This window comes from Gymnogyps californianus, chromosome 20 (genome assembly GCF_018139145.2).
Source record: "Gymnogyps californianus isolate 813 chromosome 20, ASM1813914v2, whole genome shotgun sequence".
NCBI lineage: Eukaryota > Metazoa > Chordata > Aves > Accipitriformes > Cathartidae > Gymnogyps > Gymnogyps californianus.
Genome location: NC_059490.1, coordinates 6226986 through 6246999, shown reverse-complemented (window position 1 = coordinate 6246999; position 20014 = coordinate 6226986). Strand labels below are relative to the sequence as shown.

General features: G+C 38.3%; 1 protein-coding gene and 1 non-coding gene across 2 annotated transcripts in view; both read right to left on the bottom strand.

Annotated features, from left to right (window-relative positions):
• The window catches only part of CRCP (CGRP receptor component), a 33972-nt gene extending 14380 nt beyond the window's left edge, over positions 1-19592 (bottom strand). Inside the window, exons 1-4 of the mRNA XM_050909136.1 lie at positions 19478-19592; positions 15954-15990; positions 12490-12588; positions 9104-9198 (exon numbers count right to left, since the gene is read on the bottom strand). Coding sequence (XP_050765093.1) covers positions 9104-9198; positions 12490-12588; positions 15954-15990; positions 19478-19485 — 239 coding nt within the window. The 5' untranslated portion in view covers positions 19486-19592. The remainder of the gene's footprint in view (positions 1-9103; positions 9199-12489; positions 12589-15953; positions 15991-19477) is intronic.
• Positions 19593-19711: 119 nt separating this feature from the next.
• TRNAG-GCC (transfer RNA glycine (anticodon GCC)) lies at positions 19712-19782 on the bottom strand. Its single transcript has one exon. It is a non-coding gene; the product is annotated as a tRNA-Gly (tRNA).
• Positions 19783-20014: the final 232 nt, after the last annotated feature.

Genomic DNA, 20014 nt, shown 5'->3' with positions numbered 1-20014 from the left:
AGCCTCCACTAAATAATGCTGAAAAGGACTGTGTGGTCCTGGCCCCTGGCCAGACCTCCTCTTTCCTCTTGGAGATTTTGTAGGGCCCGGAAAAGGATCTGTCCTTGCCTTCATGAACTGTAAGGTGCATCCAGGCTGCAAAAATACAGGAGGATGCTGGGGAGAAGGTCCTTTGTGTCAATTACAGTATAAATCAGTATTTAAAGGCAACTCCCACTGTAGTGACTACATTCTCTCTTCCCCCCTGCAGAATAACTGTTTACATTTTTCCTCCCTCTCCTGTTAACAACCCCTTGGCAGCACAGGCTTTGGTCTTAAATTGTGAATACTGTGATTTTACAGATGACACAAAGGCATCAGAATTAGCTTGGTTAGCCAGATTTATTAGATTGCTTTGGTTTTGGAGAATCAAGGATGAAAGCCAAATATGTTTCCATTGGTGGGAAGCAGTGAATACACCTCCTTTGTTTTCCCATGCTAATCACTTACATCTATTTGGCAGCTTGATGTTGACAACAAGAGACTAGAGCATGGCTGAATTTAACACTGAACTGAGAGCACCACTGTTGGCTGCTTTATTGTCAAAAAAAGATAAGGTATTTATAACTGCTGCCATTTACTACTGTCATAAGTAAGGTTTTATTTCTGTCCTTTCATTAATATTGACAGGAGACAAGTACTGAAATCCTTTAGACCAGAATTAAAATTGAGAGCAGGTCATTTAAGGAATCAATAAGAGAAAAACCCCACCCTTGCAAAATTGCAGTGAAAGACATCACTGCCATAAAAGCAGAAGTCCTAACAGAGCTGGGTAAAGAATATTAAATAACATCTTCAGCGTACAAAAATCTGGCCAATTCATCTGAATGAACGTATGAAAGATTCAGTGCTTTTTCCTCAAGAGCTAGGAAACTGCCTGGTTCAGTGCCTGGAGCACTCGATGGAGGCGCAGAAGCTGGCGCCCTGGTCCTGGCTTTCAATCTTATTTGCTTTATGGTCCCTGGCCAAGCACGTGTCTGTACCTCAGTTTCCAGACATCTAAAACAAAGACAACATTTTCAGCTCTCACAGGAGAGCTATGAGGATATCTACTTGTAAAACACTTCCCCCTCCTCCCAAAGCCCTACTTACAAAGATAGACTTTTACGTTCACTGTTTAATGAATTCATACTTTATACAAGTTTCTCACTGCACTGTACACTTACATGCCACTTCTGAGATCAGAGCCTTTTCAAACAAGTCTTTCTTCACTTTTGCAGCAAGACATATCCCAATCCAATCCTATAGCTCCACCGCATCTCCAGACAAAACACATTATTCGACTTTTACAAAAGAACACAAGATAAATTTTCTCATATTCTTGTTTTTCAAAATAGTATCTTTGAAATTTGTTGCCAACAAAACTTCAGAGCCAAATAAACAGGACCAAATAGCCAAAGCCATATCATGCCTGTGCTAAAGAATGCAAATCTTATTTATCCAGAGCTATTTTGAAACAGGTAGAGCTCCATCATGTTTATCACAGAAAGATTACTGGCAGAGCAGGTAACAACAGAAACAAATTAAAACCAATTATACATCATGACTAAAACAATCAATTAGTGAAACTGTTCATGTTTCCTGAAGACAAGAAATACAGGACACAATAAAAAAGGTCACCTCTCAAAGACTTTTTGCTTATAAGCCATTAACGTTACTGTAACTCATTAGGGAATAGATAGAAGTTTTACAGTCAGGACAAATGGATCTCAAAAGCATTATTTCAGCAAAGATGGTATCATTCAGAGTATCTGCAGTTTTTAAAATGCGCACAGAAGAATGAGAGGTAATTTGCAAGTAAGTCATTAAAATGTGTTATCTGAAAAACTTCATGCCTGTTTTTGATCTGCAAAGCTCCCTACTGGAAAAATGACTCAGAACATCAAAAAGGAATTAGCAGCAGGGTGCAAAAAACCAAAAGCTACATAAATGACATATTTCATCTGAAGGTGCTTGTGTAGTGTTACAGGGTTTTAGAAATTATGAACACTAATTAACACTAAAAAATAATAATCTTGAGACATGTTAACATTATATAATTAAGATTTAAGCAATGCATTTGTTTTATTTACATAGAGATTTAGTCCAAAGACACAGAGAAATGATCAGCTATTCAGTAACTGTCATCTGAAAATTGGTACCCAGCCAGTTATTTGCTGATCAACCTAAACATCATTCTGATCACGAAGATGTAAGTTATTTTATTTTGGCAAAATATTGCAAGATGGCAAAGGGATAATTGACTGTAATTGAAGTCATTTGGACAAATATGTTGATACTAGTGTGGGTACACTGGATACTAGTATGGGTAGATACGCTCCTTCTCCAATAGAGAACAGTAACATTTCATCTTTTCTCTTCTGTTTAGTAAATACCCAGCTGCTAAGATTATTTAAGAAATACCAAGCATGCATGTGTGCAAGACATGAACCGTTACCTCTGCTTACTTGGGAGGTCCACGTTAGCAGCTCTTCCTGCTGTTTGTACAGAATACAGACATGCACCCCAGGTACGTGATCTGAGATCAGCTCAGGGGACCCTTTTGATATTTTGGTCCCAGCTCTTCTCCCTGCATGCAATTTCTGACCTTCCTACTCGTAACAAATGGAGCGACCAGAAGGTTACTACTCTTGGCATCCCCTTGAAGCAAACACTCACAAAATGCTTCTGAAGTTCGATGTTACAATAGAAAACTGGATTACTCAGTCCTCAACACTAGCAGTAAGCAGTGTATCACTGCATGCAGTATGAGTTGGAGCTCAGTACCCACTGACTTTTTCTAACACCAATACCAAAAATTCACTGTTAGGATCAGAGTCTCTGTGTACCTGGGATTTCTTGCTAGCACGTACACAAATTAGAACCTGAATACCCACAATTCCATCAGAAATAAGCTTTAAGGAAGGCAAACGCTGCAAGCCTGAACATGCATCAGTATCAGTGCCGACTACAGTATTTTGCATGGGCACAGACATGATAAGCCTGAATTTAGTTCATGCTCCATTACATCTAAAAAATAAAACATTTTCCAACTCACAAAAATCTATCTTTACACTTTCTACAGCATGTATGTCTACACTCACACTCATTAAATAAAAATGATAGCTGTCCCATTGATCTAAACAGAAGGTGAAGAGTATTTTCAGTTTAATTGCCCCCCCAAAAGTAAGTCTTCGTATTTTCTCTGGACTGCCTGGATTTTAGTAACACTGTTTCGAACATGAAAGCTGCTCGTTCAAGAGAAGAATACATACAAAAGATGAGTGAGAGCTGAAAGCCATTTTCTCACATAAAAGCAAGATTCCACTAATCAGAGTTAATCGTCTGTTATGCAGACTCTTACAGGACCTGCCTAGTGAGAAATCCCCAAATGGCAATTACTGCTGTTAAGCTGAGCAGTGCCTCCCCACTTCTAGGCCACATCCAGCAGTAGCCGAGACTGAGCTAGAGCCAAGATCAGCATTTCCAGCTGAGGGCAAAATGATGTGGAGTGGGCTTTGGGACATATAAAGCTCAGGCTGCGGGAGACAAAAATGTGTGCAGTTATGGGAGAAGAAAATGGGTCCGAGGTCTGCGTTTGAGGGGAGAGTCTATATTGTAGGAGGTGAAGACGTAGGATTACAATACTGTAATCCTTCACAGTCAAAAAGAATGTTCTCCTAGAAGACAAAAAAAAAAAAAATCACTGTCTTCTGTTCACTGCATATCTGGGTAGACAGAACAGACAGCACATTGCTACAGTGCATAATAAATTCACAGATTCTAAAAAATAATAAAACCAGTTGTTTTATGAGACTAGACTGTATGTAAATATATACGCATGCACATTTTGTTTTTCTAGTAAGAGATCTATAGTCACGGGTAAGAAAAGAACAGTATTAGTGCCAAGATACAGCACACAGCGCTAAAAAAAAACCCTAAAACATCTGTGGCTGTGCAGAGGCAAATTTATCCTCAGGAATGTATGTCTTTTAGTTGCTAGGAAAACCATAAAGTAACAGCAGTATACATGACCATGTATTTTATTCCTAGCTGAAAATACTTAAGAGTCAAATCCTAGGGTCTTGACTCAACCACGGCAACTCATGTAAAAAGTTGTCCGAATCAAGATCACAGGATCTGGCTTACGGATAAGCAGCCTCGAGCCGCGGTCCGTGAAGTCACAGTACCAGTCTGCGCGTGGTCTGTGCAAACACACCGGGCTGTATTCTCCGCAGGGGTTACCGCTGTACTTCAAGGTCAGTACATTTGTCCAGGATGGAATCTGATGGCTGATAATGATACTGAATGCAAAAAATTGAGCAGCACTGCTACAGATCAAAGGGTTAATTTCCAATCAATTCAGAGGGAAACACAATAGACTTTTTAAAGACTATTAAATGATGCTATTGTTAAACTAGCACCATCCTGACTTTGGTGTTGAAGATTCACTTTGAAAGCTCTGGAGGAGACAAAAACTACGAAGTAAAATCATTCAGCCTTTAATACTGTAGAGGTTTATATTTGCTGTAGTTTTTGGCAGTAATGAGGGAAAATACTTTCTAAAAGTACTACTGATTTTCAGGTCAACACTTCCTTGAATGTGTTGATTTAAAGACAAAAAGGGCAATGTTTATGTCCAATTTTTAAAAATTATAATAATACGCAGTGATTGGAAATTTGATTATTCCAAAATTAGATCTAAGACAGGCTATCAGTAACAGGAAGAAGTACAAGTAGAGCCAATTTTCATTTAACCGTAATTACAGAGCACAAGCTTAATAAATATTCTTTTCATGCAATGCCATTCGCACTACCTTACAAAATATGAAGCCATTCCCAGGACTAAAACTGGAAAATTAGCTGCTAGTGGCATACTGTATTTCCAAGTACAACATGGCTTACTGTACTGTTGCGTGAGCCAAAGCTTGAGGCCTCAACAAGGTAATAATAAAATTCACTATAATGTCAGTTAAGAGCTTTTCATTTAAAAAAAAAATCTCAGGTCTACAGTTTCAATTTTACCAAAACAACTGATGACAAGGAAAAAACTGTACTTTATCACACTTTACTGACTATATCAGTAAAATATATGTTTATGTCTTTGAATTTGCTCCATTTAGCAAGGCAGCTATCTGAAATTACTCTGAAAGGTTTAAGTTGTTTGTACTCATTAGTATTTATTTTTAAAATTTGCCTTTTAAGAAAAATTATTTTTTTCTGCCTGTAACACTAATGAGAAAAACCTATCACAAAATGGATGGGTATCAGCAGAAAAGATATGCTGGTCTGCTAACCTGGTATTTTGAGTAGCAAATACCAGCAATAACAGAAAGAAAAGACTTGAGGTGATTTTACAGGAACTGCACCATTTGCCAGCACAACACTATCAGCTCTCCAACTGGAGCCAGAACATATCAGGACATCATGTGTAGCCTGATGAGCAATGCATCCTGTATGCTTACTATTGCAGGCTTGTGGAAGGAGGGCAGGAAAAATGAGAATTCACTTGATTAAAAGCTCCGTTCTTTAAATGAATGTGCCTCAATTCTTGGTGCTTCTCTGGATGGTGTCTGGTCTTTCTTCACTACCTTGAAATTCTCACATACACTAGCACAACCTAGTGCTTGAGTGCTGCAATAACATGCTGAGCAGGGAAAGTCAGCTCATCACACTACCTACCTCCATCACGTTTTTAGGTATAGCAGCAAATCCTTCTTATATTCAAAGCCCTGAAATCCTTGTATTAGAAAAGAAGTTGCTGAGCCTAATTAACAGCACAAATATACTGCTTAATTGTTGCCTCCTTGATTAGAGGCAGAGTCATAACAAGGAATTTAAACGGCAGAGGAAGCAGTCTAAGATGATGGTGTGTTTCTGCCTCCTCTTGCAATGAGAAAACAGAAAACACTTCTGTGCCCTCACTGAGGACAGACACCAACTAACATATATCTTAAATCAAATCAGCTACCTTCAGAAAACTGTTACCAGCAGAGACAGCATATGACCAGCTAAGAGATTAAGGGGGAGAGCACATTTTTGAATGCCTTACCCAGAAAGGAAGTAGCAAAGACAGACTCTGGAGTTCATTACTCTTCGTGGGAGGAAAGGTCATTACAGAGAGATCATGTAAGCAAGGTCCTGGAGAGCAAACATTGCAGGTTCTTTCCTCTCAAAGGGGAAGAAACCTCTCTACCAGATAAGTGGAACGAAATCTATAGTGAAGTCTTTTATACAAATACCACCTCCATCCCACAGAATGGAAATGATTAAAGCCTTTAGGTTTCCATTTATTTAACAACAGAGCAGTGTTGAAATGATCTTGGTTATGAACCAAAGGGTAGTTCAAAATTTCCTTGGAGGCATTACTATTTTAAGTGGTTTAACGTAAAGTGCATTATATAGTAATTGCACACCATATGCTTTCTGCATTTTGGTGTGAAGAGGCTGCCAGATGGGCTCTGATACTTTGAGCTTGAAGTGTCTGAATGGAAAGGATTAGAAGAAAGAAGAAGTGCCAGAATCACACTAAACAATTCTGTTTCTTATATTGTAAAATACGTGGCAAATGCAAAGCTGGCAAGTTCTTTACCAGATGATAAAGATATTAACAAAGTGAAAGTGGTACAGGATGCTCAAGAAACTAAGGTATCACAGTCCAATCTGAGTTCTGATAATCTATAAATGCGGTAAATTTGTAATCTGAACTAGCGGTTGGCTCTTCACTCTCATCCTTCTGCCACTATGCAGAAGGAAATGACTTAGGAATAATTCTCTTGCTTATCTTACAGACTGATTCAGAGAAAAAGGACAGAGGGGATGATACCTAAAACCAAAGGCACCTCCTAGCATCCATAAAAAATAAAGGAGTCAAAAAGCTCATTTAAAGCTTGTAACTATTTCAACCTTTGCAGCAGTGCTATATTCAAGCTCACAGAACAAGCAGGCATGGGAAGGCAAATATTTGGGTAGATCTTCTACAAAACAGCTAGGCACTATGGGAGAGACAGAGATTTTGTAGCTAGAATTTTCTGTGTTATGACCCAACATGGTTTAGTACTTCACTCTTGGAGCCCCCATATGGGAGAGCAGATGCGGTCAAGGTAGCTAACATGTTAACAGAGCTCCCCTGCCTTTTTGTAAGAGTTAACCCTGAGGTCCTGGTCAAATTCTACCAGAAAGAAGTTTAGAAATGAGCTTTTAAACAAAAAAGCCCTTTGACTTTTAATGGGACTCTTATACATAACTCATTGACTTACTTCTGAAAAATCCTATTCTGCCTTTTTAACTCCCACTGGCTTTTTGCTGTGATACAGCTTTCTTCTGGTGCTTTCCTAAACTGCTGCCCTGTACAGACTGAAAAAACTTATTTCACTTCAAACAGGATGACTGTTTCACATTACCAGAAATGAAGGATGCTCACTACTTACTCAAGAAATAGTTCGCTGCCAATTTTAAGACACTCTCTTTCATTTCCATACTGTCAGCTCTTTACAGTGAACAGAGTATTTTCTCCATGCTTCAATACTTCCATGTCAGAAAATAATTAAGATACATTGCCCACTACATAAATTAGTATCCTGGTATATAAAATGACCTACGGGAGGACTAAACACTGACACACTGACCTGGCAACTTTAGTTCTACAAAAGAAAGCACTGCAAGCGAAGTTACCATACCCATGACAAAGCTTCCAAGTACTAGCACCCCTGTCTCTGCAATGACAGCAACACTGTGATCAGAGCTGCTGATATACTGGATGTGAGCACAATTGTTTGTAGAGAGGGGGCACTGAAAGTCAACAAAATAGCTGACAATCTGCTTTCTACTCAACTTAGTATGCTCTGCACAGGGTAATAACTTGCCTTGTAGCACTGCACTCTCCAGATGCTCTCACTTTGCATTTCTTTTTGTGACACAACCAAATTATTAGTAAGAGCCTCCTTCCCAGAGCATGAACTCCTTGGGAGTCCTTCTAGCAGGGAAGAAAAATGCAGTCAGTGTCTATATAGCATAAACTACTCCTTCGTGGTAAAGGAGTCATTTAGAAGCAACTAAATCTTTGTTCTTTCTGCTTTAAAAATCAGATGACTGATTAGAGCTATCCAAGCGAGTAGTCAACTGATTCAATTTCTTCTGGGTCTGACTATTTACAACAGGCTTTACTCACACTCTGGAGAGAGGTTCAAGAGGATTACGCGTTTCAAGCACTGTGAACAGGCATTCGCACTACTGCCAAAGAGGAAAAATGCCCTTTGAGTCTTCTTGTAACTGTGAAGGAAATCTTCTATTTTCTGTGCAGGACTTTCCAAAATAAGAAGAATGAACTCTATGTTCAGCTTTACTAGAAACTGCAGGAGGAGGAAAAAGGTTGATTGACACACTATTTAGGTGACTGAAATGTACGTCTCAGAAATCCTAGTGGACTTAAATATCAGTGGACAAACAGCACAAGAAGAGAAGATGAACATCTCAGTTTGCCAAACGGCAATTAGAGAGCATAACTCTGAGAGATGATGTGTAGCAGCTGGGGTTCACAGATTCACATAAAACTTAACTTCAGAATAACATTCTTTCCCATACATCTATATTAGGATTTTATTTACTTATTACCTCCCTGCAATACAGCCACCTTTTTCACCTCTTAGGAATGAATGCATTTTTGCTTAAGGAAGTTCATAAAAATAAGACTGATAATAAACCGAGGTTGGGTTGGGGTTTTTTTGCAGTTCTCTTAGTGTGTTCAAAATCCATTTACAACTTACAACTTCCTCCTCAGAAAACATTTTATGAACTCTACTTTGTGCTTGGACCATGTGAAACCATGCTAAAAACCAAAATACTGACAAGAATCTGTTTGAGAAATACACTGGTAAACACAGGCCCACTTAAGGAAATACTCATCCATGTAGGCGTTCCTCCATGTAGAAGGAAAAGATGTTTGGATGAGTATTTAAATAATGGCAGAAAATACTTAAAAAACGTTGATCAAAACCAGACAGATTATCATACTGTGTACACGAGGATCAGTTTTTCAACACTGCCATGAGTTTATACTTTTATTCAAAGGCACGCTGGTACTTACTTGGTTAGCTTATGGCCTTTCATTGCTATGAGGAAATCTCTCACAGTCTCAGGACTCTGGTATCTACAGGGTGTTTTTGAAATGTACTTCAGTGTCTGCAACGGATAGACAGAATGTATACATTATTTCACAGTTACTATTTGCTTTACCAGTTGTGTATGAAACAAGCTGGTTTTGAAAAGTCTCCTCAGTATTACTCAGAAAAACTGGAAAAGTCAATTCAGGTTTTGGGGTTTGGCTTTTTACTTTTTTCTTTTTAAACAGTGGAAAGTGCTGTCATAGATGACAAATCACCCCCATTTTTCTGTCTTCAGTAAGACTATACTGATATTTGCTGAGGGAGTAAGAAACAGGCAATATGTAACTACACCTTTATGTAAAGGAAATTACATTAGTACTTATCCAGAAAGCCCCAGTGAATTCATTCTGTAAAGACATGACCCAGCCAGCTCATTACACACCCCGGTGAGAATTACAGCTTTGACTAGTCCCTCTGTGGCTTTGGACGGCCATTTATCTGATCTGTTCAAAGCCCAAAGTCGCATGTTGAAGAGTACAGGAAAGGAGCGAGTTTTAGCTCTGTCTACTAAAAAAACCACCTGCTGTTTGTGAAAGACATTTGCTTTCTTGGTTTGACATCATCTCAGGTGATGCTAAGACTGTGATCAAGACATACAGTTGTGCTGAATAGTATCACTCAGATATACTTTTCCTTTTAAAACCAACAAACATTTACAGATTCAAAGCTAGTTTAAAAAGGTACCAAGATATGGGGTTTGAGTTTTTTTTGTGGTGTTTTTTCTTGTTTTGTTCTTTTGTTTTTTAAAAGCAGTAACACTTCAGAAAAGTTGAATACTATTCATCCTTAAAACCATGTTACCTTCTGCCAAGTTTTCATGTGCTCAGTGCCAGGGATACCCTCACTGCCAACCCATAAATAACTCATTAAGCCCTCCAATCTATGGTTGTTTTCATCCTTTACGTGCATATTTGGCAATGCTTTCTTAAAGTTCATAGAAGCAGGTTAGGAGGGTTGTCATGAAAATCTGCAAAAACACTGTAGTATTAGAAATGTTTATCTGACTTGAGACAATTTTCTTTGCTCCATTTTTTACATGTAACACCTGTTTACATGTAACAACCTCAGCTAACTTTTGCAGCAGATGTTACATCTGCTTGATTTATTTAAAACAACACTACACCTAGCAGACAGATAATACATAATGTAATGTGACCCGAGTAAAAAAAAAATTCCTTGATAAAAAAACCACACAAATTCCAGCTCACAGCTGTCTTTTCACTGGAAATAGCTTAGAATCTTCCTGAATGTTGCTCGTTGCTTGGGTTAGACCCCAAAATGAAGAGTTGGAAATAACGAGCAGCAATGGAAAAGTCAAGGAAACCCTTGCATTGTCTGCGTTGTGTGCATCAGCAACTGAAGGATTTAAAAGAGTATTTTCAATGCCTGTTTTGAATTAAGGAAGAAAATCTTCATCTGTTGATATTGCATAGCTATACATAACGCCTAAAAATGTCAATACAACTGACTCATGATGCACTAACTGGACTGCAAATAGAGACACATGTGTGGTAGCATACCACATGCACAGATTATCTACAATAATAATAAAAACCCATAAAAAGCTATATGATACTCTTTGAGTTTCTTTCTCAGAAAATCTTTAAACTGAATATTTATATTTGAAAAGTCAGAAGCCAAAAAAGCTGAATCAGTATTCACAGAGCAGAAAAAAAACCCAGATACTGGGAAAAAAAGAGCTACAAGACCAGTATGGCAAGTAAATATGCAAATGTATTTCCAGTGTATTTCCACTAAAATCTGTTATCATTTAAAAATGCTAGGTAAAGGAAAACAGACTTCAACAACACAGGATAATTCCTCTGACTCAACAGATAGAGTGTTGATGAAATACGAATCACCGGTATTCTTAAGGACCAGTTTCATTGGACTACTGAGAAATATATTTAAAAGCACAGTAAGGTCTTAGATAACCCTCCTTTCTGTAAGCCCTGTCTGACCTTTTCAGATAAAATGAAGTTGTTATTCACCAATAATGACTGAAATGAAATCATCATATTGTCATGTAATAAAATTCTTTAATAGGAGTAATTTCTTTTCCAGTTTAGTCTTTTTTTGGCAATTTCAAATCAATTCAAATGCCAGACATACAGCAAAACATAGCTCCAGTTTAGCAAGCTTCATCTAGTTATTTCAGTACCAATGGATACAAGCCCACACAGAGCTCACGAAGACATACTCAGCATGAACAAAGACAATCCCGTAAGATCAAATTCTGGTTTTCTTTCAGTCAAATATAGAGAAAATATACCTGGAGTTTACATCAGCTTCACTCACGTGCACAAAAATGAGCATCCTGTAGGTATTTAACATGTAGCAATATAACAAGGCAATTAAAGCTTTAAGGTGCATTCTGACAAAATATACTTACGGGACCTTTCTCAGCTGTTTCAAAGAGGTACAGGAGGAGACTGTTAGTCTCCATGAAGATTTCAATTAGATTTTTTGTAAGCCCCTATTTTGTTGAATATGAGGCTTAAGAATTACCACTCTATACCTTTTCAAACAAAGCCACAACTAAAACAAAAACAAAGCCTAGGCCAAATCTTATTCACATGAGTAGTTTCACTGCTCAATGGGATTACTCATGCAAGCAAGGCAAACTGCTTTCAACTTGCTGCCAATCGTGGTGCTACTCATGCAATTCTCTGACACAGACACAATAGGTCATACTGCAAGGCTGTTACGAAGTTGCTAATTTGAGATATTTCAAATGTTAATATTTGTATTATAGTATTTTAAAAGTTCTTCCTAGCAATAGATTACACATTTATTACCAATCTGGCATCCAACTGATGTTGCTATCTGTATATGTGATTTTGTTACTCTTTTGACCAAAAAAAAAAAAAAAAAAAATCTATTTTAGTTGGAAATTATTAGTTTAATTGTTAATAAAAAAATACCATATGCGATCTGTGCCTCAGCTTTGAAATCACGATTACATGGTATCGTCAATGCATCAGAAGATAGCAAGTTCTGCCCTGGGTCTTAAAAGGATAGAGTATTTGGAATAAAAAAAACCCCACAAAACTAAACAGTTAAAAAACAGGGGTTTTTTTCATTCTTTTTGTGATAGATTTTAGTAAGAGCAGCTGCATGCCTCTGCCCTGACAGTGCAGTTAGCCTACAACCTGAATAAAATGACCACAGAAAAGTGGCAAATAAAATATTTTACTGTGTTTTTTAATAAGGGAAATTCGATACAAAATTATTAATATACAGACCTAAGGATGTGAATTACTCCAGCTTGGGCTAATTTGCAAAGGAATTTCACAGTGCTACTCACTTCATACATGATTGTGTTCAGATTCTGCTGACCAGAGCTCTGCTTGTTTTTTCCACTCTCTTTGCGCTGCTGCTTAAGATCAGTAAGTAACTGGAACACCTGGGGAAAAAAATAAAGTGTTTTAGACCATTTGAGAGTATTTTACCTAAAAACATTACAGCAGGAAAACATAAATGAACAATGCAAAATCCTATCAACTAAACAACAAAAAAAAAGATGGCTTCTTTGGTGAACGCATCAGCAATTGAAATGAAAAATGTTTTGGCACCAGAATGACGAATAGGTATGTAAATTGTTTTTCAAAAATTGTGACTATGTTAAACAGATTTTCAGCACTTGTTAAATCTTATCCAAGAGCCCCAAAGGAGAAGCTGCCAGATACATGTTTATCTTATCTCATGTCCTGACAGACTTGGGTCATACCCTGCTGTACTGGCACAGAGCTCCCATTTAAATATGAGTGATGCTTGAAGCAAAATGTCACACCAGTTTATGGCCCTACTGGACTTGTTATGACAGATGGACCTATAATATTAAAATGGATATACATTCTGTCTCACAGAGATGCAATTTTACATTATCTGCAAAAAAAAGTAAACTCTACAACTGTCACACTGCCAGGAACCAACTAAATAAAGGCTTGACCTATAGATGCTCCTGAGATTAGTGATCCTATTGTAAATTCCAGTGGAGTTATTCATAATAGTAAATGTTACAGTGACCAGCATGGTGTTATGGTATGTTAAGCTACAAAGATTAAATTAGCTCCCTATTTCATCATAACAATGTAATACAAGCAGACATTCCTGAAAATAATGTAATAAAGTTGTCTTCACATTTACGATGCAGTGAATATTAATGTAGGAGCGAGATTCATAGAGTAAGTCTGAAGGCAAGGAAGACATTTTGATTTTTGCAACTGTGCTTCATCAAATCTGCTGCAACACAACATCTTTATTCATCATAGCTAGATATGCAGCAAAATGTTGAGACGGCACCACAATTACTCTTTTATTCCCATATTAAATCACATTAGGTTGAAATTTCTTCAGATGTTTTGCTTCAGGCTTTACCGTATATCCCGAGCCAATAACCACAGCAAAGTAACAGACCACTTCTTACTGTTTATCCCCTAATTTTTAACTAGCTTCATTCAAGATCCAGATCCAATGGCATTATAAACTGACAAGTCCATAGAAATAAAATACAAACATGTCTAGACAGTGAGAAATAAGAACATTACCAGCTATGAATCCTGCAATAACTTTATACTGCATCTTCTATGAAAAAGGAACATCTTGTGTATCAACCACCAGTAGTCAATCCTCACTTGAAAGCCAAAACTGAAGCTATGAACTTTTATCTAATAAATATTTGAAGAAAATACAGCCAGTGACAACAAGATACAAAATGACAACTCCAACTCACAGAATAAATGTAGGCATAGGACATACAACATGTCAGTCCTGAATACTCCTTTTAAACACCACTTTCTGTGCAAAATATTACCTTCATAAAGAGAATGTCAGCTATGCCAGTCAAATTGCAACTGGAAAGAGGAGCAAACAGAAAGAGATCGGTAGTTTTAGGGGAATCAATACTTTGAAGAGCAGTGAAAAGCCATGCCCCAAAAGCCTACAGCTGCAGACACTGCAAATCCCTTCCTCCAAAGAATCGAAAAGCTGCATGCATGACAACTGCTGTGAAAGAGAAATGAGAAATAAGCACCCTCATCGGTAACTTCGTTTTCCACTTCCTTTTGCTCTTTTTCAACATACACGGTACATTCACCAACAAAAAGACTCAGCTGAAGAAAGTTCTGACTGAAGGGCATGAAGAATTGATTCTGCAATTCTCCCTATTCTGGACCATACCTTTAGGACACCTATAGATTTTACATAATGTGACTGACACCACTACTTGAACCTCAGCAGGCAGTAATACCTAGATTCCAACAAATATCCCAGCAAACGAAGAAGAAGGAAGCAGAGATGATTTTGCCATAAATAATCTCTGAAATACTTGCTATTTTCTGTACTGCCATAGTACGTGTTTTTAACAAACAGACACTTAATACTAGTTTGGCTGACAATAATATCATCTCTTTCTTAGGCAAGACAGTTCTTTCCAAGTACCTCATTAAAGCCCTTCTAACAGTCACCAGATGGTTGCTCTGCTGTACGCAGACAGATGCAGCTCAAGATAAAACACTTCAAGATTTATTTCAGAACAGGATGGAACAGCTGTGCAACTTTCAAGCCTCAGCAATAAAACAATATAAACAAAAGCACTTGGATTATTAAAACCGTTCAAAAAATTACATTCATAAACAAAGCACTGAAATCTTTCCATTACCTGGCTGAAGTTAAACCAACAAGAACACTACATTTCTTTCTACATCACTAAAAAAATACCTTTACTCAGGAGAGAGGAAAATGATTCAGAGCTTATCTACACTAGAAAACAAGATTATTTTTTTACTTGTTATTTGTGTGCCAATATTCATTGTTTGTTATGACAGGGCACTGTAGCTTCCCCATGACACCAGATCAAAGTGCATCACTGGCTGCTAGGAGTGTTTATCCTGAGTAACACAACTCAGATCAGCAAACTGCCTCATGCTTACTATAACCTAACCTGCTTTGGAAACACCTCAAGCTCTTTACAAAAATACTCTCAAGCATTCAGAGGTGTAAGACTGCATTTCCAGTAGCATTGGCTTTAATAAAATGCATTAATGAGTTATAGGTTCTCGGATGATACTGCACATCACAAGGTTAAATACGAAACATTGATTCTAGCAGCAGCCATCTGTGAAAAATGTTTGAATTTTTCTGTGAGAATTTTTACTTGCAATATTAAAGAGACTCCAGCAATCAGTGTGTCACACACCTGGTGGCATATTGGCTTATCATAAGATAAATTCAAAAAAAGATATTTTGGACATTGCTGCCCAGTTGCAGAAGTGTCAACATTCCCGATTTGGGATCCAATGCACCATATGTCATAGAAAGCACCAGTGAATCCAGTGCACTTGCCCAAATACACAAGTGCTTAAAGATGTGGAGAATCAAATCCGAAATAACAACCTGCCATACACAAGAGGATTCAACAAACTAACCACAGAGCAACAGTGTAAATATGACAAGGCTGAAGTTAGTTACTGACATTCTAAAGATCTACTCCTCATCTATTTGAAAAACATATTTATATCTGTTTTTATAGATTTGGGACCAACCAAATAATAATACAGTACCCATGACTAGTGAAAACTAGTAATTTTCTAGAAAACCAGATTTTCTTTAAAAAGCTTTTTTCTTAATAACAAATCAAATGGAGGGGGTGGAAATCACATACAGGGCTTGCTGATTGCCACTGGCAATTTTCAGCTTCCAAAGAAGTATGCAAGTGACTGATTACAGCTTTAAACTGCTGGTTTAAAATCAGGACGCAGATAAACTTACCTCAAAGTTACTTAGCAATGCGGCATTTGCATCTTTTCTAAAAGGAAAAATGAAAACAATTAATTTATGTTCCAAATGAAACTGTCTAAAATTTTTATTTGCTGAGTCATGCAGACTGTAAAAGAACAGACACTACTTTCATAAAGTTAAAAAAGAAAAATCATCAAGAAATCTATTTTTGGTGATTCTACAATTACCAAGTTGTTGCCACCTCTGGAAAATATTTTTCCATATTTTTAGAATTATTACATGAATATATGGTACATTTTACACAATTTGCCCCATAAATCATAATACACTTACACAACGTAATCTTTTTACTCAGCCACACTATTTCATTCACTCACCCAATTTTACAAACTAAAACCAAATTGACTTGCCTCTTCCTTACAAAAAAGGGTCTCCTATCTGAATAAAGACTGACAGGAAAAATCATTCAGATTACACACACTATTTATTTACTAGTCTAGAGTACAGAAAAATAAAATACAGTTACTATTTTTAGTACAGTGTACATATGTGTGTGTATAGATATGGCACTATATTTACACATACTGTACTGAGTAAAAAATACCTTATTGCATTTCCTCTTTATTTATTATTTGAATCTTTATGGGGCTACTCCTTTATTAGCAGGGCAAGGCTGAGTTTCCCATTTTCCACCAGCCAAACACTTCCCCACTAATTCTGTCCCAATTAAGCAAGAATCGTTATCCAGCAAGAATTGTTATCCACCACTGGTAGGCTGAATGCATCGAGCCAAGCACATATTTAGACTAATTACGCCTCTATTACTACTGGATATTGTGATTTTTTATTTTTAAATTTAAAAAAGGGAGAAAAACTGACAAAGAACATCCTGTATTCCCCAAACACCACATTCTGCTGAGCAGTCAGTAGCCACAACAACAGAAAGTTTCCATACAAAAGGAAAAAAAGGCCTTTCTCAGGTCTGTGCAGCAGCTTATGAAAAAAAGAAAAAAAAGGTACAATGTATTGTTAAGCACCATCAACTGTTTGAATAGAACTGTCACGTTCATCACTTTCAAACGAGTTAAATGCGTCCACAAACTTCCACAGGTTCTATAATTGTTTTTAAATGAAAAGGACCTTCTAAAATACGCTGAGATGAAGTTCAGCTTCCATTTCGCTGACTCGAGAGAAACTTCAGCAAGTGAGCTCACACACGCATTAGTTTTCATTCATGTTTTACAAACCATATAGCTTTTGTTGTTAGGTAAATGCAATTCTTCAGAATGTTTGCATTCAAGCTATCGCTACAGAAATCCCTATGGATCAAAGACATTCTTCGTTAGAAATAATAATGCCATAGAAGAATTATATACGGAATTATTCAGTTAAATAAGTGAAAGGGTCATATAGAGTAAATACATTACTATGCAAATGAGTCTGAAATCTCTCTGAAGTTAAGACTATTGCTTCCTTTTTAATTCAAAAACACTTTCTCATTCAGAAGAAGACTTATTTTTTCTTTTAACAATGGATAGCAAATGAGTCAGTCTCAAATTCAACAATTTTTGTTGTGCTGAAATATAAAATTATAAACTGATAAACAAGACCAGTTTCAAAAACTTTTGCAGAACTTATAAAGTAGAAATACAATTTTCTTCAGTCCTAACTCTCATGAAGCAACTACCATTTTTACATTCAGAAAACAAGAAATTATAAATAATGAATTCTAATGTATATTTTTAAATAGTCAACTAAACAGTGTGCTTAATTTTTATGAGATTCAGACTTAAGTAGAAAGGGAAAAAAAATGTCATGTTAATACCAAATGTATAAACACTTTTTAAAATCTTTAAATAGGTAATATTTGCCCAAATTTCAGTCCAAACTAAAATATTATTGAGAAGGTCTTCTGCATATATAAAAAAATATCTTAGTATACGGCATCACACCTCTCCCAATATCACTGACACTTCATGTTTTTAAATCTACTGCTTAAAATATGTTGCATATTTAAACCACAACGTTTTCTGGAGGGTTCTTTTCTCTAGTAACAGGTACTTCTGACATGGTAAGAACTTAGAGAGGTCTTCCTCATTGCAGAGCTTCCCTCTATGAAGGCCATCAGGCAGGAGGAAAAAGATTAGGAAGATTAAATTCCAACAATAATTCAAGTGCTAAATGGACTAAATTGTTCCATTCCAATGCAAGGGACAGTCACCCACAGCTCAGGACTTCAGCCCCCAGGTCTTCTACCTCTGATGCACCTTCCTATGGGTAGTAAAAGAGGTAGCACCAGTAAAATAAGTTGGGCTACTCAAGGTAATAAAAAACAAGTGGATGTATAAGCAGCATCACAGACTTACTATTAATGGTATCAAAAGCATCTTTCTCAGCAGGGCAAATCCTATCTTTCCTCACATGCAACAGCAACTTTCAGCCTGTGTATGTTTCCCAGCATTTTTCAGTATACAACAGCAAGAACAGCTCATTTCCCTGCAAGCTGCTACTCACGTTAAAGCTAACATAACACAACCCCATATTTCAATGGATGTTTCTTATTTGTTATCTACTTTCGAATTTTATGTAAGAAGATTTAATTAGTATAAAAGATTTAATGATAATAAAGCATCCATGGATAACACAAACTGCAATAGCTCAGCTGACTTTGGTGGATGCTGGCATACATCCCACGGGACTGGCATCCTCTGTGTCCCCATTCATTAGAAACCAGCGCCGCGTACACATATATAACCCATAACCACACAGTGTAACGAGCTCCACAGAACTCATGAGTTTCTAAGCTTCAAAATAGGTCAAATCCTACTGTTTTGTGCCCAGGTGACGCTAACAAGACAGAAACACGCATAGTGCTCTCAGCGCAGGAAGCCAACAAAACCTGCTGCCTGGGACGGCAACCTGGGGGCTGGCTGGTGTAACTGCCCCGAATTATCGGCTAGCCAAAATTTTGACTTGCCTCTTGTGTTTGCAATTGCTAGCACACACCCGTTGTTAGGTTTTCTCCTTCTCCAGCATATTCAGCTCCTACAATGAGCCGTCTCCCTGACACTCACAGGAGTAACTCTCTCCCAGAAGCTGCAGCAGAGGATTCACGTTTCACCTCTGCCAGGGCAGAACAGAGAAGGGAGCACAAGGAGACAGGAGGGCAGGGGAGATGGGGACGGAGAGCAGGATTCAAGCTGAGCCACACCTTTTGCCCAAACAGATGCTTCAGCAAGATTTTTAAAGCAAAGAAAAACCCCTCAGTTTCTCATCAGAATGCCTGAACACACTGCTGGCTATAGGGGTGTTAAAGGCCCAACATACCCCCCCCATACACCACAGGCAGGCCCATACAGATATACCGCCCCCCCCCCTCCCCCCCCCCACTGCAGGCAGGCCCATATAGATGCACCCACACACCACAGGCAGGCCCATACACATGTACCCCCACACACGCTCCGGCCCTGGAGCCCCCGCTGCCGCCACGGAAGGGTCGCAGCTCGGGGGAGGCGGCAGCGGCCCGGCCCCACGCCCTCCCCGCCGCTCCTTACACCTCCATCTTGTCCGCCCCGGGCGCAGCCACCCGCGGGGGCCGCCCCTGGCCGCCGCCTCGCCGAAGAGCTTCCCCTCACAGGCACACACCCGCAGCCCGCCCGGCGAAGGCAAGGGGAGTGCGGAGGAGGCTGGGGTTGAGCTGAAGGAGGTTTTGGCGGCCAGGACGGAAGCGGAAAAGGAAGGCGAAATAAAGAGGGGGGGGGGGGGGGGGGGAAAACAAAAATACCAACTGCATTGGCCGGGAATCGAACCCGGGCCTCCCGCGTGGCAGGCGAGAATTCTACCACTGAACCACCAATGCTGGTGATGAGAACATGTTTCCCGCCCTCCGGGTTGTAACTACTCTGGGCAGAAAACAGCACAAAAAATGTCATGGGGCAAAACGTTCTGAAAACCTACTCAGATTCTGACAATTAGCCACTGTTAAGTATGACAAGGGGAAAATAGTATTGTAGAGGTCCTTCCAAATCAAATCTCTAGTCATGTGCAAACAGAATACTGTAAGGCTGAACTAGTTGTATAATACTCTTATC